The sequence below is a fragment of the Dromiciops gliroides genome, chromosome 3 (assembly GCF_019393635.1).
Source record: "Dromiciops gliroides isolate mDroGli1 chromosome 3, mDroGli1.pri, whole genome shotgun sequence".
NCBI classification, from domain to species: Eukaryota; Metazoa; Chordata; class Mammalia; order Microbiotheria; family Microbiotheriidae; genus Dromiciops; species Dromiciops gliroides.
Window position 1 is genome coordinate 320,864,909 of NC_057863.1, and position 27,418 is coordinate 320,892,326.

Here is a 27,418-nt window from a genome sequence, read left to right on the forward strand (position 1 = left end):
CTGTGACTCAGCAGCACCACCTGGTGGTTGTCACTAGAAACAGTGTCTCCAGTTTAACATACAGGGATTTCATGTTGTTGAAGAGATTCCTTTGGTGTTTTCCACAAAGAAATGTTTCATGGTTAAAATATGAAGGATCCTTGGTCTTGATTGTCTTAGAGTTAAGTTGAACTTAAGGCATAAGTCAGTGAGATGGAGTGTGTATCTTTCCCTTATTTGCATGCATATTTTTCTCCTCTAATCTCCCTGCAATAGATATTTCTGCAAAATGAAGGCCAAATTTGACCTGCTTTTTATGCACATTAAAGGCAGCATTGTGTCATGGATGTAAGGCTGGCCTTGGAGTGAAGAACACTTAGGTTCAAGTTCCACCCTGACTCATACTAGCTGCATGACCCTGGGCAAGTCACTTAACCTCATGGTGTTCCGGGAAATTCTCTAAGACTGTAAATTGCAGAGAAGATACCAATCTACATAGGTAAAAGCAGTTTCCTCATAGGAGAACCTACCCAGTGAAATCACAGGTCCAACTCCTATCCCTTTTTAGGTACATTGCAGAACTATGTGGAATGTGAATATTCTCTTTCATTCATAAGATAGATAGATAATTTAATTTGGAGTTATCATTTCAGGGACAGCACTTTAAATTCTATGGGATTTTCCTTTGCCATATTTTTGTATGTTTTACATGTAAGATGCAAAGTCTGTGGATTTTAGAAGATGAAACTATTTTGTTTTTTTAAAGGCAGAGGATAAGAAAGTATTTCTCACAGTAAATTATTTTGTATGATGTTCCTAGATATCTTTAATGTTTTTTTTTCTTTTTAGCTCCGAGTGACCCTGGGTTAGTCATTTAACGTCTACCTTAGTAGATCTTCTAAGGTTGTTAGGAAGATAAAATGAGATTTTTTTATAAAGTACTTTGCAAACCTTAGCTCGCTATATACATGCTAGATATATAGCAATCAAGCAATCAAATGCCCCAACAGTAACATCCTAAGCTGGAAATATCAAAGCTGTGAACGTTTTTAACTTGCCCCCTATGAAGAGAATAAGTGAGAGACAGTAAGAGTGAGTACTGTCCGTTTGTATCTAGTAGATGCTAAATGTATAGTTGTACAAAGAGTTTGTAGAACACTTGGAAGGAAATGTGTGGGGGGAGGGTACAGATCGTGCTTATTTCCTTAATAATTGTTAAAAACAAAGTCAGAAAAAGCGATTAGTTTAAGTTCTCAGACTGAGCCAGGAATAGAACGAAAGCATCAAATGAACACAGACGTACCCCAATCCTCATTTTCTTAAGAAGTAGGTAGTCTCTGGGATTCACCTTCAGAGGGTCTCTTCTGGCTTTGTCCACCCCTGAGACCACATTGGGAACCTTTAAAGTGAGTTTCGCCCAAGCTGGCTGGGCTTGGAAATGTTAGACCAAACTTTTAAAATTGGCTATAGGTTCCCTTGTTTTTATTTGGCTTTGATTCTCTTTGCACTCCATGTAAAACAAAGATTGATTGTTTATTTGTGATCATGTAGTTATTTATAAGTTGTAGGTATAATACTAGAAAGGAAATCCCGAGGGGGCCTGTGTGCCAGATTTTTTCCCTTACAAGAGCTTGGGGAAAGATTTCTAGCATGGATATTCTAGGGTCTAGAACCAGAAGGCGTCTTAGTTAGAAATGATTCTGGTCTGACTCCTCCTTTTGGAGATGAGATACAGAGGAGAGGCGACTTGCTCAAGGCCACATACATAGCAAATAAGAGATCTGGCATTCAGAATTCTATATCCTGGGCTATTTGTACTTGCTACCATGCTGCCAAACAACCAAAAAGCCAATATGGGTATGCTCATGACCTTGACCTTAAGCCCACCTTTAGGTTTACTCTTCTGGAAGGTGGAGTAAAGAACAGGACTACTATTCTGTACAAAGTAGGAAGTAAAATGGATAAAATGGAATTGTAAAGGTATCTGAAAAGAGCTTATATGGTTTGTTAGGTTATGTGTCTCCAACTTAAAAGCTAGCTTATTTCCAATTTCAACTCCCTTTTGTCATATTTATTAAGTAATAAAGTTTTATACTTTTTATTGTGTAATATTTTGTTTTTCTCAATTTTTTACATATTTGTATAATAAGACTATTCTCTACGATGGAATGAATCAATTTTAATTATTTTAAAATGGTTTGGGGGATCCTAAGGAGGTTTTCTTTGTCCAAAATTAACTCCCTCATTTGTGAGCCATGGTACTTGAAAGCCTGCCTAGGAAGGTGCATCAGACTGGGGAGTGGGAGGCCCAACTTCCAGTTCCAGGTTGGCCACCAACAAAATGTATAACCTCGGGCAAGTTATTTCCCTCTGTGGGCCCTTGTACCTTTCTCTACCATCTTATGATACTTAGCATTTTTCCTTGGTTAAACCATCTCCTAAATATCACCAATCATTATGCGTACATAGCCAACAAGTAAAACGAAAATGTTATCTATGGGTTGTTGTTTGTCTTTCATTTTCAAAGAGGGCCAATGACATCATGGGATGATGTATTGAAGTGTGTGAATTGAATTGAATTTTTTTTGGGGGGTTGGGGCAATGAGGGTTAAGTGACTTGCCCAGGGTCACACAGCTAGTGTCGAGTGTCTGAGGCCAAATTTGAACTCGGGCCCTCCTGAATCTAAGGCCAGTGCTTTATCCACTGTGCCACCTAGCTGCCCCAATGAATTGGATTTAAGTGAAGCTAATCCTCACTCCTTCTTCCATAGTCATCAAATTCCAGTGTCAAGACAAAAATTAGGATGATTGGTGTTGATGGCCTAGGAGGCAGTAGATGACCTTGGTGTCTTCAATCTCTTACCACAGTGTAAGCCCTCCACGTTTGCCTGCTTTAGCTGCCTTCATGTCATTGGAACAAATTGTTCTTGTTCACCCATTCCACACATGCTTGGGGTAGACGTTCCCTTAACTCATAGATGGGTTTAAGGCCCATAGGATTACTCTCATCCCGGTTTAGCTTATCTACTAAGATGGTTTATTGAGGTGTGACCACTGTACATGCTACAGCTTCTTGGAGCCACAGGTGAGAGTTGGGTCACCAGCTGCACACCAAAGGTGGATGAGCAGCCTTCAGAAGGGCTCAGCAGGCCCTCACAGCTTGGTACAGTATTTTCTATGCACAGTCAGTATTTGTTGTATTGTAGTATGGCCAGTGATGGGTTAGTAAACATTTAACAACCGTTCTCCAAAAAATAAACAAAATGCAAATAAAGTGTACACTTTTAAGTTTAATCTGCATTCTACTTTCTCCATCACTTTCTTAAGTCTAGAAAACAAAACAATAAATTAAACCCCGATTTGTAGTGTTTGCCAATTTCTGATGTATAAATGCTTATATTGAAATTTTAGCAATCCAGTTCCTAAGCCAGTAGCTGAATCTAGCACATCCCTGAGTAGAATAATCATTTGTAAGATCATAGACTCAGATGTAGGCCTGGAAGGGATTTTAAAGGCCATCAACCTCGAAACTCTTCATATCAGTAAATTAGGTCTCATTTAATGTAAACTAGTAAATTTACTATTTAGTAATTTAAAAGTCTTCATATCAGGGGCAGCTAGGTGGCGCAGTGGATAAAGCACCGGCCCTAGCTAGACTCAGGAGGACCTGAGTTCAAATTTCGCCTCAAACACTTGACACTTACTAGATGTGTGACCCTGGGCAAGTCACTTAACCCTCATCTCAGTAAATTGGGTCTCATTTCATGTAAATTAGTAAAAATGTAAATAGTCTCATTTTATAGAAGGGGATAGTGAGAACCAGTGAGGTTAAGCAACTTGCCTGAGATCATGTAGGAAATAAATGTCAAAAGGTGGGATTGTTGGTTCTCTTTCTTCCAACACTCAAGTGTAAAGAGAATGAAACTTTTAAAAGTATATCCTCTTTGGAGCACTTGAGACATTAAAGATAGACAACTCAGTTCTGGGATATTCTCCAAATAACAGCACAGAAATAGTAGTTTCATGTTGTGGCCCCAGAGAATCACAATAGAGAGGTGAGTGAGCAGGCAGCAAATGTGCTGACATAGATTCATGTAGTATGGTCCAATACAACAGATGTTTATTAAACACCTATGTTATGGGGGCAGCTAGGTGGCACAGTGGATAAAGCACCAGCCCTGAATTCAGGAGGACCTGAGTTCAAATCCGGCCTCAGACACTTGACACTTACTAGCTGTGTGACCCTAGGCAAGTCACTTAACCCCCATTGCACCCCCCCCCCCCAAAAAAAGTCCTTTAAACACCTATGTTGTGCACAGCATTGTTTTGGGTATTGGTGAAGATACAAAGTTTAGACAAAACACAGTCTCTTGACAGTAAGGAGATAACAGTCCTGCAGGGGGCGAGACAGCATTCACAGCTATCATCATAGATAATAAAATGCATCAGAGAGTTAACAAAACAGTGCTACCTGAGATCTGATGGGAGAAGCAGCTATTGGGATGGTGAGGGGGGAGGGAAGGACAGAAAGGCTTCCTTAGAGAAGGTGGCTTTTGAGTTTTAAAGAATGACTGGAATTGAATGGTTAAATAGAGGTACTCAGGATTGAGAGCTGGAAGGGAATCTAGCCATTATTTAATTCAACCCCTTCATTGCAGATCAGCAAGCTAAGGCCCAGAAATATTATTATTTGCCTAAACTTACAGAGGAAATAAATACTAGATGCCAGAAAAAGAGAACAGTGTGAATATGATACAGGTTAATTCTGAAGGCCAATACACATCATGAGGGTTAGGGGTGTGATGCCCTCCTCCCAACTCCCTCTCCCCTGCCCATCCCACCACCCATGATCTGAAAAATTAATGTAAAGTGTTTTGGCCCTCCCTTCGTCCTAGAGAAGAAGTCTGAATTATTATGGGATTAAAAGAAAAAATACATTGATGTTATAATATATTGATATTCGATAATATTTGCATATATACACAGATACATATATGTACACATACATACATATATTTTTTATACATTTCTGAGTTTCTAAACTTTTTTCTGTGTCATCTGCTGGCCTTCACATGTCACCTGTGGCTTCCATAAAACTCCCCCCAAACTCCTATTTAATTTCTTATGCCTACCCACAATATAGTGAAACTGCAATGGGGAAATTCATGATGTGGAAGGATAACTGTATTGACCTTATTGACTTTCTCCCTAGGGCTCATCCCTGCCTGGCAAGAAGTGAGGCATCCAGAGAAATAGATAAATAGAAATATGTATAAAGTAGTTACACACACACACACACACACACACACATATATGTTATATGTGTATGTGAGAAATAATTATTAATAATCGATATCTTGGATAACCAAGATCTCACCTTTTTAGTCATCTCTTTCCTCCACCCAAAGACCAGCTCTCCTTGAGAGATCCTATCATTTTATCTAGCTCAAACCCATCCCAACCTCAAGCTTGCAGAGGAATATTGGGTGAAGATTTATTCTGTTGTCTAGATAGCCCAAGGATTTTCTGATGAGATTAAACCACACCCAGATCAACGGATTTTGCTCTGACCAGTTTGAGTGGGGGTCTTGCATTCCTTTCACTTATGTCATCCTTGGACTTCATTTTAATATAACTCACCTTCAAATCGTGTCAACCAATTAGATTTGAATAAAGCTAACCAATTAGATTCATTTGCTGTGTGATGGACCTCCTATAGTGGAAGGTTATATGAACTGAAACTCAACCACCAGGAGGAGGTCTTTGGTCTGAGAGAAATATCCATAGATCTGCCTCTTATCAAAAAGGGATAAAAAAACTTGGACAGATGCCAAATGTGCTCTCCTGGGACCATGAAAAGATGCTTGGTTAATTCCTTACAGGCAGAAATTGATAATAAGCTTACCCAAAACTTGAGTCTATAGTAATTACTTTAACTGTATATACACACATATTTAAATCTAATGGTAACCTACTCTAGGGCAGGGGGTGGGGTGGAAGAAAAAAAGGGGAAAAGTTACATAACTATTATATATCTAAAAGGAATAGCAAATTGTACACAATAGATTTGCAGTTTTGTTGCCAATTATCTATTTTTTTCCCCTTTTATTCTACTATGTTATGGAAAGGCATGTTTTATTTCTAAAGTTCAGAATAAAAATTTTTTCAAAAGCAAGACATCCAGAAACTAAAAGATGTTAAAAGAAAGGAGAGAGGCAGCTAGGTGGTGCAGTGGATAAAGCACTGGCCCTGGATTTAGGAGTACCTGAGTTCAAATCTAGCCTCAGACAATTGAGAAGAAGAAAGGAGAGTAATATTTTAAGCCTTTGTGTTTCCAAAATGCCCAAGTTGCAGATGAAGCCCATAAACCAACCATCTAAAGTCCATTAGTGCTTAGTTAAATGTAATTTTGCTGATAGGTCTATTCCTTACTCAATACTTTATTCTATTTAACAAATTATTGGAGGTCCTCTTTGAGGGCTCAGCAGATTATTATTTTTTAATATGTAATATTTTATTTCCCCCTATTACATGTTTAAACTATTTTTTTTACATTTTATTTTTAAGTTTTTAGGTTTTGAGTTCTAAATTCTATCCCTTCCTCCCTCTCTCCCTTCCCCTCTCCTTGAGACAGTAAATAATCAAATATTGGTTATACATGTTTAATCATGTAAATCATTTCTATATTAGTCATTTGGTACAAGCCACAATAAATTCTCAAAAAAAAAAAGAAAAGAATGAAAGAAATTAAGTTGAAAATAGCATGCTTCAGTCTGTATTCAAACAATATTAGTTCTTTCTCTGGAGGCAGATAGTATGCTTCATTTGTCCTTTGGGATTTTCTTGGATCATTGTATTGCTGAGAATAGCAAAATCATTCACAATTTTTCATTGTGCAATATTGCTATTACTATGTACACAGTTCTCCTGGTTCTGCTCATTTCACTTCACATCACTTCATGTAAGTCTTTTCTGAAATCATCCTGCTTGTCATTTCTTATAGTACAATAATATTCCATCACAATCATATACCACAACTTGTTTAGCCATTCCCCAATTGATGGGCATTCCTCAATTTCCACTTCTTAACCACCACAAAAAGAGCTGCTATAAATATTTTTGTACAAAGAGTAAATTTTCAATTTTTAAAAATGTCTTTGGGATATAGACTTAGCAGTCAGCACATTATTTAAAATGAATTTACATTTAGGAACAAAAGCATAAATATAAGCAGGACTATAGATTTGCTAGTAAATGATTAATAACTGCCTCTAAAAAATGTAGGTCTGACACTTTTAAGTTTAATCGTCATTAATAATATTTTCTCCATCACTTTCTTAAATCTAAAAATAAACAAAACAATCAATTAGCCATAATTCTTTAGCATTTACTGATTTCTGGTGTGTAAATGCTCACACTGAAAATTTTAATAATTTCCTTGTTGACCAGTTAAAGTTGCCTCTAGCACATCTGATCTCTTTCTGCATGACCCAATTTGTTAAAACAAAATTAAAAACAAAAACCTCCAAGACAATATAACATCTTTAAATGGGTCCTTCAGCCTCTAGTTAAATGTACCAACAGTGGAGAACTTATAATCTTTCTACTCCTTTATTAAACTCTTATTAATGGACTTAATCATCTTATGTATTGGATTTTATTTCTAACATTTCCTTAGCCTTCAACTTTTGCTCTCAGATCAATCTATGTCAGTAAATATCCCAAGATACTTCCATTCTCATCCCAAACTGACCTAAGATGTTCTTATTAACAGAACAAGCATAACTCCAAGACACCTTAAGGGCAGAGGATTTTACTTTAAGTAATCATAAAAAGATAAAATCAGAGAGACAGGAGCTGCAGAAGTATTTTCATTAGTGTTTTTTTAAAAAACTTTTCTGTGCATGATTTTCTTTTGGTTCTTGGATTCTTTGGTTCTTAGGACATTTCCTAGATAGACTGTAAAAAAGGCTGGGCCAAGAGTGAGGAGAGCACAGTTATAGTTTCAGTTCCACCAGTGTGTGACCCTAAGCAAGTCATGTCATCTTCCTGGGCCTCAATTTCTTCATCTATAAAGGTTATATGTGGACAATTATGGGAATTTGTTTTCTTGACTACACATATTTGTTAAAGGGTTTTGTTTTCCTTTTTTCTTTTTCTTTTAAATGTGAGGGTTTGGGAAGGACAGAAAATAAATGCTTAAAATGAAAAATAAATTAGAAAAACAATTACAGGGTTGCTATCTCTAAGGTTCTTTCTAGCTCTAACATTATGAATTAGGAATTGTTGATGAGGGAAGAAGGAAGGAAAGGAAGAAGGGAGAGAGGAGGGAGGAATTCATCAAATGGATTACATCTTCCAGAGTTTGAAGTTCTTCCTGTTTCCCTATACACAAAATGGCAAGGCAGGCAAAAAATATTGGCCAGTTGGCCGTTGGCCATAGAAGTAAGTGATTACCTTAGGATGCTGCCCCACCCTTTCTTTTTTGTACAGGAAGACCTCTCCCTCAAACTAGGAAGGTTGGGTGAGAAGGATAAGGGTTTGGAATGGGCTGTTCTGCCCAAAGATATATAAATTTTTATAGTTGAAGCCTCACAAGTATCTTGGGGTTTGGGAATTAGATTTTTTTTTTCCTCTTCCCTACTTATTTATTCTATCATTAAAACAAACAAACAAAAACCAAAACAAAACAACTGGGGCAATTAACTCTTTTTTCCCATGTAGTTTCTTTATGATTTCTTGAGAGCTTTGGAAAACCAGGCTTTGATAAAGTCCATTGGGATTCAAATGGAGCTACTGGATCATGCCTTAAACCCAAATCACTCTGGCTTTCACTGATTGGCCAATAATATGCCCCAGCTCAAGCCACACTTGGTGATCGTTTGGGTTTTGATGGCTCAAAATGAATGTAAATAGCAACTGTTTCTATTTTGGTCAGAAACTCTGAAGGTCTTCCCTTCCCAAATTTATTCTTTTATGATGACAGACTAGGCCATCTTTTGCCTCAATTCTTACCAAGCCTTTAATCACTGAATGGGTGTTACCTCAGACAAACTGAGACCTGGGAAAGACCTGAACTTAAAAAGGCCAAGATCTCCCAATGTATCCTGGGCCATTACCAGTCATCCTGACCTATGACTTGGTTAAACTCAGATGACCCTGGAGGAGAGAGTGAGGCTAATGACTTTGCCCAGTGCTGCCTCACTTAAATCCAATTCACTTGCAAGTCAAGACATCACCCTCATGATGTCATTGGTCCTCTTTGAGAAGAAGGATGAACAACAACAATATGGGGAAATGGGTCCCGAAGCCATAGCCTGAGAATGTCGTCTTTCTGGTAAGGCTTCCTTGTGACTTCATGGTCTCAAACAACAAAGTGTGGTATAGTGAAAGAAACACTGAGCTTGGGGGTTGGGATTCAGGAGTAGGCTTTTTTTCTTATTTTGGGACCAGTCACTCCATCATAGATATACAGCTAGAATGACCCTAATGAAAATCTAACCCACCCCCACCCCCCCCTAATTTTACACATGAAGAAGCTGAGGCACAGAAGGGTTTAAGTGACTTGACCAGGCTCACTGCTAATAAGCATTTGAGGCAGGATATGAACCCAAGTCTTTCTGACTCCAAGTTCAGAGCATATTGTGCCATGCTGCTTCCCTGAGACCTACGTTAGGGCCTTACACTATCAGGAGAAAGTGTATAAAAGCACGTTGTAACCACAAAGCATTCTACTAATGCCATGAATTGATTGTTACTATGATTACTGTTGTTGTTATGGGTAATTACCTTACTTTCTGTTTCTTGGAGAGTTCCCTGAATTCATCAGGTCAAGGTGGGAAGGACAACAGTTTTGGATAGTGGGCATGATAAGTTCGTATTCCTCATCCTGCAAGTTAGAGGAAGACTTGGGGCTAGGAGCAACCCTAAGAATGGCATATTCTGTCTCATTCTTTTGAGCCTCGGGCCTCTTCCACTTGGGGACAATATTCTCATAACTATCCTCTATGAAGTTCATGGAAGGCCTTCGTTGGGACGTGTGCTCGATGCAGGCATAGAATGGCTCCTTTGCATTGTCTTCATGGTTTTCCTGCCAATTGATTAAAAAAAAAGGCCATTCAGGTACACTTCAGACACTCTCCTGCCTCCCTCTTCTGTACAGCCCTCCTCCAGCTGCATCTTCTCCTATTCTACCCATAAACTATCCCTCCTTCACACACAGTATCCTGCATTGTGCTCTCCCAGACTTGCCCTGTCCAAGTGATGCCCAATTTGCTAGGGTACTCTGCTCTCAGCCAGCTATCATTGAGAAAAACTTCAGCCATGAACATTTGAAGACTGGTGACAAATAACAACTTAGTGTGTTCCCCTTCCAAGGTCTGCATTTCTCAAACTTGAGAGGACAGCATTTCATGCAAAAGGGTGGATTTCTAATAATCTCAAATTCTGTGGCAGCTGGAAGGGAAAGGGCTTTCCTTTTATGCCCTCCAGATGATACCTGTATTTACAGCCCCTCGCACATCCTTGAGGTGCCCAAACCTGTGGGGTTTGCATTCTAGGATGTCTGTTTCAAAAAAGCAAAATGAGTTTCTCCTTACCTCATGGTAAACAGATGAAACTTCTTCACCTAGAAGAAGAAAAGTAAAGTAGTCACTACAAGGTCAGGCCTCTAGGGGTGCAGGATTGAGGGGCTAACAGGCATGGAGCTAGGGATGAGGAAATGAATGAGCAGGTCTGTTCTATTGGGACCCACCACCTATTCTCCTGCAGGCACGAACTGCTGTCCTGACAGAGGTGACCAGGTCCACTCCAAATTCATGTTATTTAACTTCCCTATGGCAAGGCAATTCTTTTACTTCTCCCTAATTGCTTCTTGTTCCCATTCCCTACAAAAGGTGTTCCAAGTTCCCATACCTTCCTCTCCCTCTCCCCACTTTTTCACCTGATGACATCTCCTCTTACTTTAATGAAAAAATAGAGAACATTTACTGTGAGTTCTTCTCCCCTTCTCTTTATTTCAAAACCCCTTGACATCATCTCTCATTCTTCCTTTAGTCTCTGATGAGATAGTCCTTTTTCTCAACAAGACCAAGGCCCCTCCACATATTCTTGATCACATGCCCTCTCATCTTCTTTCGTAGATTACCCTTCCCTCATCCTCCCACCCTCTCATCCATCTTTAATCTCTTCCTATCTACTTCTTCTGTCCTTTCTGCCCACAAACATGTCCAAACCTCTTCATCCTTAAGAAACCTTTACTAGACCTTTCCATCCCCTCAAGTTATGTTTTCCCCCCTTTTCAGCTAAACTTTCATCCATACCACAGTCCCTCAGTGAAAGTATAACCTAAGATTCTGCCCTAGGCCTATTCTCTTCTCTTCATAATCTTTCACTTGTTTGACTTCCTCAGATCCCATGGTTTCAATGATCATCTCTTTAAAAGTAATTGAAGTTTCCTAAACTCCTAGTTTCAAACTCCTAAACTCCAGTTTCAAATCACCAAATGACTATTGGATATTTCAGGTTGAATATACCATAAGCACTTCAGTCTCAAAATGTCCTAGGCAGCTAGTTTTCACAATAGATGCAATACTGGACCTTAAGTCAGGAAGACCCAAGTTCAAAATCAGATCTCAGAAATTTACTAGTTGTGTGGCTCTGAGAAAGTCACTTAACCTCTGTTTGCCTCAATTTTTTCTTTTCTTTTTTTTTTTTTTTTTGTGGGACAATGAAGGTTAAGTGACTTGCACAGGGTCCTCCTGAATCCAAGGCCAGAGCTTTATCCAATGCACCACCTAGCTGCCCTTGCCTCAATTTCTTAACCTGTAGAATGGAATAATAATAACAATCACACCTTTTCCACAGGGTTGTTGTAAAGATTAACTGAAATAAAGAACCTTACAACCTGTACTGCCATATGCTGCTTGGAAGATCAAATTGGTGGGAAAAGTTTGGTGCAGGGAATATCTGAATAGAGGGAAAACATTCTTCCTTTACCTTCCTTGGCACTACCATCTACTTAATGAGAGGTGGAAATTGTTTACCCAAGGAAGCAGATCTGGATGTAGGAGAACTGCTTTAGGCCACCAAACCTTACCGAGGAATGGTCATGGAAAAGATCTTCAGTCTCAAGGAAGGAAGGAAGGAAGGAAGGAAGGAAGGAAAGAGTATCATGAAGCTAAATGATATACTACTGAGGAATTTATAGAATTATATATTATATATAGATATATATTTAGAGAGATATTTATATCACATAGATGTGGTTTGGCATTGTGGCTAGAGTTTCACATCTGACCAAAGCAGTGACATCAGTTGTTAGTCATTTGAAACCAATTTTGGTGTGGTTTCTAATAATAGGCATAATGCACATAGTGATGAAGATAGAAATAATCTATTGGGGAAATTATTTACAACCCCTTATAGCCTGTGGTAGAAATTGGGGAGCGGATATAGGGTGATGGAGGGATTTCTAACCTGCTCAGTTTAAAAAAAAAACATATTTTCATCTTATTTCAATGATTGAGTAATAACATAATCAGATAAGGAACAAGCAAGTTCAATAAAGCCTAATTTTTTTTATGGATTACACACAGAGGCAGCACAAGGATATTATGATTTTGGATTAGGAGACAGTCTTCACCCCTACCCTTAAAGTGCTAGACTGGCAGACACAGTCTTCAGAGTAGCCAACCACTACTACTTACTCCCTTTCATAATAGAAGTATCCCCACAGACTAGTGGGAAAATACCATATACTTTTTTTTGGGGGGGTGGGCGCGGGGCAATGAGGGTTAAGTGACTTGCCCAGGGTCACACAGCTAATAATTGTCAAGTGTCTGATGCCAGATTTGAACTCAGGTCCTCCTGAATTCAGGGCCAGTACTTTATCCAATGTGCCACCTAGCTGCCCCCAATGCCATATACTTTTTAAAGCAATCCTTAACTGGCATGAATTTAATTGAATGATATCACACTAAAATTTAAAAATTAGTAATTACTTGCCATCTATAGAATACTGTGCTACCAGGATATATAAATAAAGATAGAATTTTTAGGAGCATGACAGAGTGAAGTTATAATTCAGAAGAGTCAGGGCAGCTAGGTGGTGCAGTGAATAAAGCACCAGCCCTGGATTCAGGAGGACCCGAGTTCAAATTTGGCCTGAGTCACTTGACACTTACTAGCTATGTGACTGTGGACAATTCACTTAACCCTCATTGCCCCACAAAAAACAAAAACAAAAACAAAAAACCCATAATTCAGAAGAGTTCCTGAATATCACTCTCAAAAAACAGCAATAGAATTTCAAGGAGCTCAAATGAGCAGAAACCCCTAAAATAAATTTCCCTTTAGAAAAACTCAAAACATTAGCAGGCAAAAACTTTCTGACACAATGAAGGGTTAAAAGAGAGAAAAATGCTATATGAAAAATATCATGAAACAACAAAGGAAATATCAGAACTAAAATTAGAATTTTCTCAAGATAGAGTAGATATAAATACAATGAAGTGAAAAAAAGGAGAAATGAAATTAGCAAAAGAAAATCAAAAGATGTAATGAAGAACTGGGTACTTAAAAGAAATCTTAGGGAAAATCAATAAATATTCAATCAATAAATAATTATTAAGAGTCCAATATGTGTCAACCACTGTACTATGCATTAAAAATGATAATGAAATGACAATTAAGAAATATATTGGAAGAAATATAAATGAAACCATAGACTCAGTGAAAATCAGAAGTATTTTACCGAAGTGCAAAATATCAGAAACAGAAGAAGAAAAATAAACATGCCCCAGAAATTACAGAAAATAATAGTATTGTTTAAACAAATAATTGAGGGACACAAACTGACTTGAAGAAGAAAAGAAGAAGGAAAGGAAAATGTTGATTTGAGGCATCATAAAGAAGGAGAAAAAAGAAAAGAGCAGTGAAGAGCAGAGGGTGAAATAGGCAGAGTATGGTGTGTGTGTGTGTGTGTGAGATGGTTTAGATAAGATTAGTACTAATGCGATAAGAACAATTGTATGTCTTCTGATGACATAATTTTTTAAAAAATATGATGGACTAATGGAACACATTGCAGTTGCAGTAAGATAAAGAATTCTTATCTGTTTAGGAAATAGAAGTTACAAAAGACAAAAATAGAATCATTTTACTATTAACCAGAGTCAAATAAAGAACTTATGGATAACCAAAAGCAGTAAATCTAGAATAAAAAGGAAAGAAAGAGACTGGGAAGGAATCATTCCTATAAATTCAAATACTTAAATGGATCTGTGACCTTGTCTATCCGGAGGAGATCATGAACCAGGCATGTCTGCCCATTATGTCTAATTAAACCTAGTACCCAGAACCCAGGAGCCCTAGGAATAAAACACCCCAAGATCACTGGTTCCACCCACTTCCTGGTTCCCAAAACATAGTTTCAAGAAGCAACCTTTATGGAGATGCAACCTCCATAGCTTCTATCTCCACACCAAAGGTAGCTATTAGTGATTGAGACAAGAACGATTTTAGACAGTAACAAAGTCCTTTTCATCATAAAATGATTTAACATCAGGAGTGGATATGGCCTTATCCATGGAAATGATATTAAACAAAAACATATTAACATATGCTTTGCTGCTGCACCCTAAGAACAATGGAGCCTATCTGATTTACAGATACAGATTTTATCTTTGTAGTTTTCTCCATTAGAATATGTGTCCTAGCGAGGAACAGAAAGAAGTCCAGTTTAGCTAGACTATAGAATATAGGAAAGAGAAGATTGTATAATTATTGTGAAAGAGAGTTTGAAGAAAATTGTGAAGCATTTAAAAAAAACAAGCAGAGCAGATCTTTTTTGGACATGGCCAAGTCAGGAATTTGTTTTGCTTGACTATGCCTATTTGTTACAATATTCTTTTTTGTTGTTGTTCCCAATGGGGAGAGGGAGAGAAAAATATATTTTTCCTCTAATAAAATTAAAATTAAGGGAAAAAACCCCCAAATGCCTAAATACCCTAAAGAACTTTTAAAAAACCCCAACAAACAGGGGGATTTGTATTTTATTCTAGAGGCAACGGGGTGGGGGGAGGTATCACTCATTTATTGAGTAGGGGAGTGACACAGTTGTCATTTATTCTTAGTTTTTGATGAGCACTGATAACATCATAGGGTAATGTCTTGACCCATTCATGAACTGGATTTAAGTGAGGCAGAGTTGATTTAGTGACATGGTTAGATTCGGAGCTTAAGGAAAATCATGTTGACATTCATGGGGAGAATGAATTCAAGTAGGGAGAAACTTGAGGTAGGAAAACCAATTAAGAAACCAATTTCTCTTAGTATAGTTAAGCATTCATGAGGGATTTGAACTAATCAGGTGTCTGTGTGAAGAGAAGGAAGAGGTTAGATAGAAGAGATTCTTCAGAATAATTGCACATGTGAGATAGGAGTTGTTGAGGTTAACACTGAGGTTTTGAACCTAGAAGTCTAGAAGAACTATGATGCCTTCAAGACAGGGAGTTTAGGGATGGTGGGGTGTGGTTGGGAGGAAAGATATTGAGTTATGTCTTGGACATGTTGACTTCGAGATGCCTGTGGTATACCTAATTTAAAATGTCCAATAGGCAATTGGCAATGCAGGCCTGGAGCTCAACTTGGATTATACACCCATATTATGTATTCATATATATTATATATGTTCATACATTAAATATGTATTCTATATTATATTTAAATATGATTTCATATTAATTTTATTCACATATGCATAAACATGAATACATACATAAATATATCCCAACTGAAGCTGTAAGAAAAAGCTTCGTTTAGTAGAATGAGAAGTAGCATGGTATAATAACGGTAATGGTTTAGCTGATATTAATATGATGGTAACGAGTAAACTGACACTCAGAAGTTAAGTGACAGGCTCAGTGTCACCTAGTTGATAGATCATGTAGTAGTTCTAGAGTAAAAAGACATGGGTTTGAATTTTAGCCATGTTAGCCATTCAGGGTTACAATAGGAAGACAAGATAGACTGGTCATATGTTGAGGGTAAGGGATAAAGACAGATGGAGAGCCAGAGAAGTCCACAGGTACCCTTGTAATGTCAGGAAAAGGTGAGAAGCATTCCTGCATGTAGGGTGGATCAATATGGTGAATTTATAGGATCACATTTTCCATTCTAGCTTCCAGTGCTATCATTCACCTGAATGGATTTTCCCAAAGTGATCGGTGACCTCTTAATTGACAAATCTAATGTTCTTTTTTTCAGTCCTCATTCTTCTTGACCTCTTTGCTGCATTTGACAATGTTGGCCACTTTCTTTTCCTAGATTCTCTCTCCTCGAGGGGTTTTGGTGAAACTGTTCTCTCTTAGTTTTCCTTCTACTTATCACTCCTCCAACAACTTTTTTTGAGTCATCAATGTTATGTCCCTTAATTGCTGATGTATGCCCAGAATCCTTACTGAGAACTCTTTTCTTCTATCTCTCTATTCTTTCTCTGCACTCTTATCAACTCTCATGTGTTAGTTATCATCTATATGTAGATGACTCAAAGATCCATTATACTCTCTGTTTTTCTCCATTTTTGCCCTCAAATGCATCCTTTTTTTTTTTTTTTTTGTAAAGGTCTATTTGACTTTCTCCTTAGCAACTAAAATAGGTCCCTTCGAACTCCTTCCATAAGCACATACATACCAGGATAGTTTAGCCAGCTTAGAAATTTAAAATAAAAATCCCAGAATTGGAATGGACCTCAGAAGTCATCTACTCCATGCTTACCTAAGCAGATTTTTAAAAAATAAGACTATAAGGCTATATATGACAGGTATATACTTCTCTGAAAAATGGCCATACAACTTCTGCTTGGTGAACTTGTGAGAGGTACATTTCTACCCAAGGCAGTCTATTCCATCTTTGGACAGCACTAATCACTAAGAAGTTTTACCTTATATTTATTCAAAAGTCAGCATCTCTACAGTTTTGGTTACCACCACCACCATCATTATCATCTCCCCTAATACCTCTCTTCTCCAGGATCCTTTAATTGCTTCCCTGGTGGGAGCACTATCCTAGTTACCCTCTTTTGAATACACTCTAGTTTGTCAATGTCAATATGATGCCTAATTTTTGATCACAGTACTTCAGATGTGTGATCAGGAGTGAATACCAAGTACTTCCTTAGTCCTGGACAATATTCTATTGATGCAATCTAAATTCAGATTAGCAGTTTGAGGGGTATTCATTCATTTACCTCAAATTTCTATAAAACTTCAGAACTTTTTCATTTGAGTCCTTGCCTTGACATATCCTATACCAATTTATTCAGTTTTATAGATCTGTGTGTAGGACTTTACATTTATCCTTTATAAATGTAATCTTCATAAAATAAATACATCAATATGAAAAAAAGCAGGAATTAAGAACTTACTTTCCTTGTAGGGCTCCCTCTTTCTTCTCTTTAATATAGACACTATTTGTCTAAAAAAGAAAGGAAACAAAATGTAAAACCTCAACAATTACTACATTTGTAAAGGTTCTTATAATGCCAGAAAGAGATTGGATCCAATCTTTTTAATATACCCCCAAAGCTTTAACTGCATTAATGACAACTTGAAACTTTGAGTCCATGTTTGGATTAGGTCCCTTGCAACTCTGAAATGCTGTGATCCCCTGACAGGTTCTATTGTTCTAGGGAGACCGTAAACTTCTAGGCCTATGACCATGCGCACATTTTTGCTTGAGAAATGTCTGTGGATGTTTGCTTCATTGCTCTTTCTTCCTTCACCTCCTTTAAAAAATGCAGCAAGCGCAAGTTACTCCACAGACTGTTGTCAGCCAACTCTTGTTTTCTGAGGTTGTATGTACAGCCCCTGGTTTCCCATTCTCCTCTGGTGTTTCAGACCCAGACCACTGTGAAAGGAGGGGGTGGAAAGAGTTTAGTCCACTTCGGAACAACTGACAGTAAAGGCGCTTTCCCACAAACCTCCAAATACTATCAGTAAAGCAGGAGGGACAGGAAGTGGCCCCCTCAAAAAAACAGAAACCAAGAGCTACAGATGAAATGATTGACGAGGAGATTGGCTACATAGATATGTGAAGTGAGTGTGCAGAATAGCAATGGATATTAAAGGGACAAGAGTACTCAAAAGCACAGGAGATCTGTTTTGCCTTCTCCCTTCAGTCAGTCACTGTTTAAAGGTGTCTTCTGAGTCCAAAGGGGACAATCAATCATCATCAAGCATTTCTTAAACATCTGCTATGTGACAGACACAGTGTATTGGGCATTCAAATACAAAGAAAAAAAACACCCAAACATTTAGGGGAGATAGAAAATAAATGTGAGATAATTTTTTGGAAAGAAGGGGAGGGAATAAGCATGTATTGAACACTTACTGTATGCTAGTCACTGTTTTAAGCACTTTATAAATATTATCTCATTTAATCCTCCCAACAAGCTATTATTCTGTGATATAATAAACATATAATATCTGTTACATATATAACAAATTATCTCTATTTTACAGTTGAGGAAACTAATTCAGATGGTGGTTAAGTGACTTGCCCAGGGTCACACAGCTTTTAAGTGTCTGAGGTCACATTTGAATTCAGGTCTCCCTGACTCTAGGTCCATCTAGGTACTAGCCTATTAGTTGGGGCTTCATGTAAGAAGTGGTGTTTGAGCTGGGCTTTAAAGGAATCTAGGGATTCTTAAAGTTGTGGATGAGGAGGGAAGGCATTCCAGGCATGGGCCACAGCCTGTGCAAAGGCAAGAACACAGGAGATGCCATGTCTTATTTGAGGAATAGCAAGAGGGCCCATTTGTCTAGCCAGGAGAGTTCATAAAGGGGAGTAATGTGTAATGAGTCAAGAAAGGTTAAGCTGGAGTCAAACTGTGAAGGGATTTAAATGCCAACTGAAGGAGTCAAGACTTGATCCTCTAGGCAAACAGGAAGCTAAAGGAGTTTTTTGAGGCAGTGAGTGCCCAGACCTGTGTTTTAGGCATCACTTTGACAATTATGTAAAGGAAAGATTGGAGAAAGGAGAGACTCAAGGCCGGGAGTCCACGCCTCCTCCATAGGTGTTTTTTGAAGTCAGTGGCCCTATAACATGACATTCAGTTTGGCAATAAATTTTGCTCAGTTTGGTTCTCACCTGAACTTTTTCTGTTCTGAGATTCTGGCCTTCCTGTTCTTGTCTCGGGTGAGCTTCGGCCATCTACAATAAAACATACCAGATGCTGTGTTCCTCTGAGTCCTTCTTAATCCCTTTCCATTCTCCCCATCTTTTATATTTAGAGGCAACTGGAGTTAAGTGACTTGCCCAGGGTCACACAGCTAGTAAGTGTCTGAAGGAAGATTTGAACTGAGGTCCTCATGACTCCAGGGCCTGTGATCTATCCACTCACATTTGTTATAATAGCTTCAAGGTTTGCTATAAGAAATATACATTATTCCATGTGATCCTCACAGCTTTATTAGGCAGATGCTATTATTATTCCTATTTTTTGTTTTGTTTTGTTTTTTGTGGGGCAATGAGGGTTAAGTGACTTGCCCAGGATCACACAGCTAGTAAGTGTCAAGTGTCTGAGACCAGATTTGAACTCAGGTCCTCCTGAATCCAGGGCCGGTGCTCCACTTATTTTAAAGATAAGGAAATTGAGGTACAGACAGATTGAATGACTTGGTCAAAGTTACACAAATAAATGAGTTAGGATTAGAACATAGGTCTTTCTGACTTCAAGTCTAGAAATTTCTCACACCAAGCACAGTGCCTCCCTCTTCATTATTCCAATGGCTAAACCCTTAATAAACTTCACCCCCTTTGCCTCTGTGCAAGACTGCAGACTGAATCGCAGTCCAATGAGACTCTACCATTTGTTCCAAGTGTAGCAGGGGCTAAAATGGAGCCTTCTTTATCTCCTATCCTGTGGGTGGGAGCGGCCTCCCTCCATTGGATACTGGAATCTTTAAAAATGGAAAGACTGAGCCATTAACTCTTTCTTCCACCAACTTTTTGAGTCTACTCTTTTCAGTCCCTCATATTTGCTGCTCTTAGTGTACATGGGCAACCAAAGAAGCTGAATGTGCTCCCTTTTTTTACCCCTGGCTTTGAAAAATGGCCCTGGCAATGTTTGTTTCTGTTCTATGTTGTTCTCAGTTTCAGAGATGGGATATAATTATTAGATAGGGAGTGTGAGGCATGGGAACCTTAGGACAAGATCATAGGCAGGGTGGTGCAGCCAGCCAGATCAGCCAGGCCACATGGGACTCTAGCCCAAGGGATAGGTTTTGGGCTTGAAACTGGGACTGTGCTCTGTGGGAACCAAAATAAAATATGAACCTAATCCCTTTCCCCTCCCCAGAGACTGAGGTGGTAACAATAGGGAAGGAGATTATACTTCCCACATATTGGGGAGTAAATTTATATATTTGTGATTATACTTTTTGAGGTTAATATTCTCTTTGTAAAAGTTCCGCATGTTACATATAGGACCTTGCCTTCAGTAAAATTAGGCCCTTCACTTTTGTCCTCCCCTCCCCCCCCTTCCCCTCCCCTGGAGATTCTCTGCTGAGGATAAAGCAGGTTCCCTGTTAGCCCATGTGACTCTAGTAACCAGGGAAGGAGATTTCTCAGCCCCACTTCCAGTATGACCGTTGAAGAAAAACAAAACAAAACAAAACAAAACAAAACAAAACAAAACAAAACAAAACAAAACAAAACAAAAAACCTCCTCAGGTGGTTTTTATATTTTGGGCTCTTAAGCCAAAAGAAAACAAAATAAGAAACAAACATCCTCCCCAAACTAAAATATTCAAATCCTTTCCTATTTATTAATTGCAAATCAAATGCATCCCCCTTCTTCTGAAAGAGAAAAAAGTGTCCTTAATCTGGAATCAGAGGCAACCTTGGTTCAAATCCTGCCTCTCTTGTTTACTATCTGTGTACCCTTAGACAAATCACTTAATGTTTCTGAGCCACAGTTTCCCCATTTGTAAAAGGATGTTGGTGAACAAGAGAGCATCTAAGGTTCCTCCTAGGTTTAAGGCTAGGGTTTCCCAGTTAAGGAGTACTAAGGTGCCTTTCTGAGATGGTAATTCATATTCTGTAATAGTGATCAAATTACAAATACTTTGTGTATCAACACCATTATTATCTCTAGGTATTTACTGATGAGTGTGCATTGTGTCTCTCTGTGTGTGTGTGTGTGTGTGTGTGTGTGTGTATGTGTGTGTTTGTGTGTGTGAGAGAGAGAGAGATCGTTAGGTCATTTTTTAGTTGTGTCTCACTCTTCATGACCCTAAGATACTGGAATATTTTGCCATTTCCTTCTCCAGCTCATGTTACAGATGAGAAAACTGAGGCAAACAGGGTTAAATGACTTGCCCAGGGTCACAGAGCTAGTACATGTCTGAGGCCAGATTTGAACTCAGGAAAATGATTCTTCTTGACTCCAGCCCCAGCATGCTATCTGCTGTGCCCCCTAGCTACCCATTCAAACATACCTTAATTGTCCCAAGCCTTGCCCAGGGTCTTCCTAAATCTTAGGCTCCTCACTCTATTCACTGTACCACTTAGCTGCACACGAGATACAGATGACAAGAATACTAAGCAGTTCTGACTTGAGATATTATTTGAGGCCAATCAGGAGTCAGCAACCAAAGAAGTTGAATGAAGGAATAAGAGACACTGATGAGAGATGCTGATGAGAAAAGTTGAAACATTAGAAGGTTGAAGATAAAAGACAGAACTCAGAAGCTATTGGAGCTGAGGGGTTGATGGAAGCAGAGTCCAGCTAACTAGAGGGTCTGCTGTTTATGTGAGGAACTGATCTGTTTGGGGGAAATCTTCTGTTTGAAATAGAGGATTGAAGAAAAGGAGAATCCTCTGCTGTGGATGAAAAGCAAACTTCCTTGCTATGTAGTGACAGCTACAGCATCAGAAAGGAGAAACCCCTTCAAAAGCATGCTTGTTTTGGGACATCTAGGTGGTGCAGTGGATAGCGCACTGGCCCTGGAGTCAGGAGTCAAATCCGACCTCAGACACTTAACACTTACTAGCTGTGTGACCCTGGACAAGTCACTTAACCCCAATTGCCTCACCAAAAAAAAAAAAAAAAAGCATGCTTGTTTTGCTTTTTCTTGTCCTTTATGCCTGAAGAAGGGAAATCCTTCAACATTTATAAAAAGCAAAACCTGAATATCTTTATAGATTCCTGTATTAAAGATGAATGCTTTTTGCTGAAAGAGTGTCACACTAGCTAAAGGAACAGATACCTGGGAAACTCTGTAGATACCAGGTTTAAAGCTGCTATTAACCAAAAGAGCTTATCACTGTTTCAATAGCCTGAGAATAACAGGGGAGCAGAGAGGATTAGAAGAGAAGCAGGTGATATGTGCTGAGACACTTCCCTCAAGAGACCATAGACATCTAGGCTTGAGGTCCAACACATCAGGTTCACCACTCATGTTTCTCACTGCTAAGTTTTTCTGATTATCAACTCTATCTCTCCTTACCAAATTAAGAAAAACAAAACAAAATAACAACTAAAACCTGTGTCCACTGGTGGAAATACATGGTCCAGGTTTATGGGAGGACTGTTATGCTTTGATTGTTCATTATTTTTTCTTCTACTGAGTAAATAGTATTCTTGCTTTGTTTGTTTGTTTAGCAAAAGCTTTATGCTTAAGAGCTAATGGTGTCATTGTGCTTGACTGTATAAGTGGAAAGTATAACTGGAAGCCCAGTAGATCGTGTTCATGAGCAGAGATGTATATTTCCTTCATCCTAGGGTAACAAGTGACTTGTAGCAGTGTGGCAGCTGTGGCTAGCTCCCTTTCTAGAAAAACTTCAGACTTGCCAACATGAGTATAATTGAAGTAAGTTAGGATTAGTGTCACATTACATACCCAGTCTTCTTTATATGTGATAAACTTTGTATTTATGTTGCATGTACCTTGTGTTTAACTTACATGGGTACTTACTGTATGCCTCAAAGAGAATATTAACTCCCCAAGGACAAGGACTATGCCATCTTTGTCTTTTTATCCCTAGTCTAGACCAGTGCTTGGCTTATAATAGGATTTTATTTATTTATTCATTTAGTCACTCATCTTTTTATTTACTCATTTGTTTGTTTGTTTATTTAATAATAAACATTCATATTTACAGTTTTGAGTTCCAATTTTTATCCCTCCTTCCCTTTCCCCCACCCCCTCCCTGAGGTTGTAAGCAATCAGATATGAAAAACATTACCATGTTAGTCATATAATAGGATTTTTTTGTTGTTGTTTTGTGGGGCAATTGGGGTTAAGTGACTTGCTTAGGGTCATACAGCTAGTAAGTGTCAAGTGTCTGAGGCCAGATTTGAACTCAGGTAATCCTGAATCCAGGGCCAGTGCTTTATCCACTGTGCCACCTAGCTGCCCCTAATATAATAGGATTTTAAGGAATACTTATTGAATTGTATTGAATCACCCTTCCCATTTGGGGAGGAATGGTAATAATAGCTTATGTTTATGTAGTGCTTTACAATTTACAGATTATTTTCCATTTATTATTTCACTTCATCCTTCTAATAACTATCAAGCAGGCAATACAGGTTTTATTAGCCTTATTTTACAGATATGGAAAATGAAGCCCAGAGAGGTAAAGAAATTTACCAAGGTTCACACAGCCATGAAGTAGCAGAACTAGAAACCAAAACCAGTTCAAGAAGAAGTTTACTTAGCTACCTAACCTTGTTTGAACAGGGCAGTGGCTTACATAGAAGGAAATAAAGATATAAAGTTCCTGACTCATGGGACCTACCTTTTTCAAAGATAATATTGAGGCAGACACAATATGTGGGATTCTGGAAAAGACAGAAAATCTCTTGGGGATGGGAAAAGTCTTATTAAAAAAACATTATTTCTTATGTTTGAACTGGGATTTTGTGTATTGTGTTTTCCTCCTTTTTTTTTTTTAATTGGGTAAAATTTTGCACAGAGAACATCTAGTTCTTTGCCGAAGGTAGTTGTTTGTTGCAGTAACAAAGAAGCTATGAACTTCAAGTGGCAATGATCACTTCTTTTCTTTATCCTGTAATAGTTTGGCTTTCCAGAAACCTCCCAGCTCTGACTTTAAATTACTCCCATTCTTCCTTTTCTCATCTATGTATTTCAACTATCATTCATCATTTAACTGATGACATTTAGCTCTCAGAGGTACTAGAGTCAGATGCCCTCCCTGAGGGTCCCAATTGTTTTGGTCAATAGTTACAATCCCCTCCCCAGACACTTCCTTTTGCAACTTAAAAAACAAAAACAATACTTTAGAGAAAGAACCAACTATTGTGAGTTCACTTCCTTTCCCGGAATCCTCTTTCCCAGAATCTAATTAAATTTGGAACCCTATGAGTCCTTGCAAGAGTTGTACTGTTCCTAAGCACACATCCCTCATTCTCTAGCCTGGACTGTACCCTGGACTACTCCCACCCTTCTTTTTTGAACTCTCAAACATGAAAAAGGCTTATCTGGACAGAAACATCATACCTTCTACTCACCCTCAGACAGAGAAGCTAAAGTGCAGGCCTCTGGCAGGAGCAGAGATTAAGTTATAGTAGCTTAAAACTCCCAAAAGCACTGCACAAAAATGTGTGTGTGTGTGTGTGTGTGTGTGTGTGTGTGTGTGTGTGTGTGTGTGTGTGTGTGTGTGTGTGTAAAATCTCCTAATAGAATGAAAGCAACTTTAGAAAAAGACTAGTTTTATTTTTGGTTTTTGTATCCACAGTAGAGCACCAGACCCAGCAGGCATTATATAAATCTTGCCTCTGACACATAACTGTGTGATCCTCCACATGATGCCCCTCAACACCATGCCTCTTGCTCTTACCCCCAAACACAGTAGACCTCTCAATGTCCTAGGCAATTAACTTTCTAAGACCAAGGGATCTTCACCTTTTTCCCACTATGGACCCCTTTGGCAGTCTGTTGAAGCTTCTAACCCCCTTCTTAGAATTATGTTTTTAAATGTGTAAAACAAAATGCATCGAATTACAAAGGAAATAAGATATTAATCAATATAAAGATGAATTTTTTCCCATTCAAGTTCACAGACTACTTAAAATCTATTCTATGCCCCTCTATAGGTCACAAGTAGAGAACCCTTGCACTGAGATGATAAATTTCAGATGAATTGCTAATCTGCCTATGTGGAAGGAGGTTCTACATTGGGGATTTTTTGCTCTAGTGAAATCCCTTGTCAAAGAAAAGAAAAACTGGCACATTCCATTTTTGAGCACGTCAGAATGTTTCACTATAATGGGCTTATTCTTTCCAAACACCCAAATGATCAGTAAAGCAATCCCTAAGTATAAATGAGAAAACTGAGACATGAAAAGGCTTAAGCGAATTTGTCCCACAGAAAATGGGTCCCTTCTGGAGAGAGAGAGTGAGGGAGAGAGCAAGAGTGAGAGCAAGAGCTAGAATAAGAGAGAGAGAGAGAGAGAGAGAGAGAGAGAGAGAGAGAGAGAGAGCGTGCGCGAGAGAGAACAAAAGCTGGAGTGAGAACAAGAGAGAGAGAGAGAGAGAGAGAGAGAGAGAGAGAGAGAGAGAGAGAGAGAGAGAGAGAGAGAGAGAGGAAGCAGGCCAGGGAATGAGTATTTATACAGAGCCTATTATGTAGCAGACATTATTCTAAGTGCTTTACAGGTATTATCTCGTTTGATTTTTGATTTTCACAACAACCTTGTGAGGGAGGTGCCATTATCATCCTTATTTTATAATTGAAGAAATTGAGACAAATAGAAGTTAAGGGACTTGTCCAGGGTCACACAACTCTAAGTAGGTGAGACTGGATTTGAACTTGGGAAGACAAAAAAAAGACTTCTTGACTCCCAGTCCAGAGCACTATCCACTGAGCCATGTAGCTGCTGCAGTGGACAGAGGGAGACTTGGATTATAGGATAGTAGAGCTAGATAGTTGGAGGAGACCTCAGAGGCCATCTATTCCAAAACTGCCATTTTGTAAAAGAGGAATCTGAGGCTGCCCGAGGAGATTAAGTGACATTGTCATGGTGATACAGGCAGTAAGCATCAGATTTGGAGTTTGAACCCAGGTAATCTCATCTCAGACACTGACCAGCTGTGTGATCCAGGGTAAATTACCTAGCTCTCGGGTGACCTTATCTGTCAAATGAAGAACTTGGATTGGATGGTTTATAAGGTGTCTTCCACCTCTCACTCTATTGGGTCTGTCCAGGTCTGTCTTAGGCTATGCAGCTTCCCTCTGCTACCCACATCCTCCACTCCTAGCCATCCTAGATGTAAAAATGTAAAGCCTTTTTGTGTGCAAAGTTTCTTCTTGTATGGTAGCTGCCTTGCTCCCCACCCCCCACCCCCCAGGTCCGAGCCTGCCCGGACTCACCTGAATCTTCTTTGGAGACAGTTCCCCATCCTTTTATTAGGATTCTGAAGCCCGGCTCCTTGTTTCACTTCCCTCTTCGTCTGCCCTTTACCAGACCTTGGGAAAGAGCGACGACTCTAATGTGTAGAGGACAGCATCACTACTGAACTGCTGGTCTAAAGCTCGGTCTGGAGGAAAAGGGGTTTTCTAAAGAGGGGAGGAGGATAATAAGGAGGAAACAGAGGGAGGAGAAGAAAGGAATGCATCTGCAGCTTTGTGGGTGCCTTGGTCTGCATGTGACTTCCTGAAATGCTAGAGAGTGAGATAATGAAGCTCGTGGTCCTCATCTCAATGTTCCAATAAGCCCTGAGAAGACATAGAATGTGCAAACTAGTGTGAAATCTCAGTCCAGACACACATCACCTCTCTCCTAGATGAGTTCAATGGCATCTAAATTGGTCTCCCTGCCTCAAGTCTTTCCCAGCTCTTAGCCCATCCTCCACATGGCTGGCAAAGTGATTGTCCTTAAAGGCAGATCTAGCCAAGTCACTTTGCTAGTCAATAAACTCCAGTGGTTCCCTGTTGCTTCTAAGATGGAATCTAGGCTCCTCTTGTTACCTTTTAAAGCTCTGTACAACCTTATCCCAAATCTATTTTTTCAGCTTTGTTGTATGTTTCTCTTCTCTTCTCTTCTCTTCTCTTCTCTTCTCTTCTCTTCTCTTCTCTTCTCTTCTCTTCTCTTCTCTTCTCTTCTCTTCTCTTCTCTTCTCTTCTCTTCTCTTCTCTTCTCTTCTCTTCTCTTCTCTTCTCTTCTCTTCTCTTCTCTTCTCTTCCCTTCTCTCTCTCTCTCTCTCTCTCTCTCTCTCTCTCTCTCTCTCTCTCTCTCTCTTTTTATTTTGCAGGGCAATGAGGGTTAAGTGACTTGCCCAGGGTCACACAGCTAGTAAGTGTCAAGGGTCTGAGACCAGATTTGAACTCAGGTCCTCCTGAATCCAGGACTGGTGCTTTATCCACTGTGCCACCTAGCTGCTTCCAAAATGTATATTTCTTTAAGAAAAGA

At 38.9% G+C, this 27,418-nt stretch overlaps 1 protein-coding gene across 1 annotated transcript; it reads right to left on the reverse strand.

The window, feature by feature from the left end:
* Positions 1-7,114: 7,114 nt before the first annotated feature.
* LOC122750877 (germinal center-associated signaling and motility protein-like) lies at positions 7,115-26,495 on the reverse strand. The gene is made up of 6 exons (XM_043997749.1): positions 26,380-26,495; positions 19,129-19,191; positions 17,405-17,454; positions 10,578-10,606; positions 9,769-10,069; positions 7,115-7,322 (listed from the first exon to the last, which is right to left on the reverse strand). The coding sequence occupies exons 1-5, from the start codon at positions 26,406-26,408 to the stop codon at positions 9,770-9,772; spliced, it is 471 nt and encodes a 156-aa protein (XP_043853684.1). The 5' UTR covers positions 26,409-26,495; the 3' UTR covers positions 7,115-7,322; position 9,769.
* Positions 26,496-27,418: the final 923 nt, after the last annotated feature.

Bases quoted from the DNA above. Each gene is read 5' to 3' on its own strand.
- LOC122750877 (XM_043997749.1), bottom strand. From the start codon at position 26,408: ATGGGGAACTGTCTCCAAAGAAGATTCAG. The intron at 10,607-17,404 runs GTAAGTTCTTAA...TTCTTCTTCTAG, and splicing joins GAGGGAGCCCTACAAGGAAA to GTGAAGAAGTTTCATCTGTT. The intron at 10,070-10,577 runs GTAAGGAGAAAC...ATCAATTGGCAG, and splicing joins TTTCATCTGTTTACCATGAG to GAAAACCATGAAGACAATGC.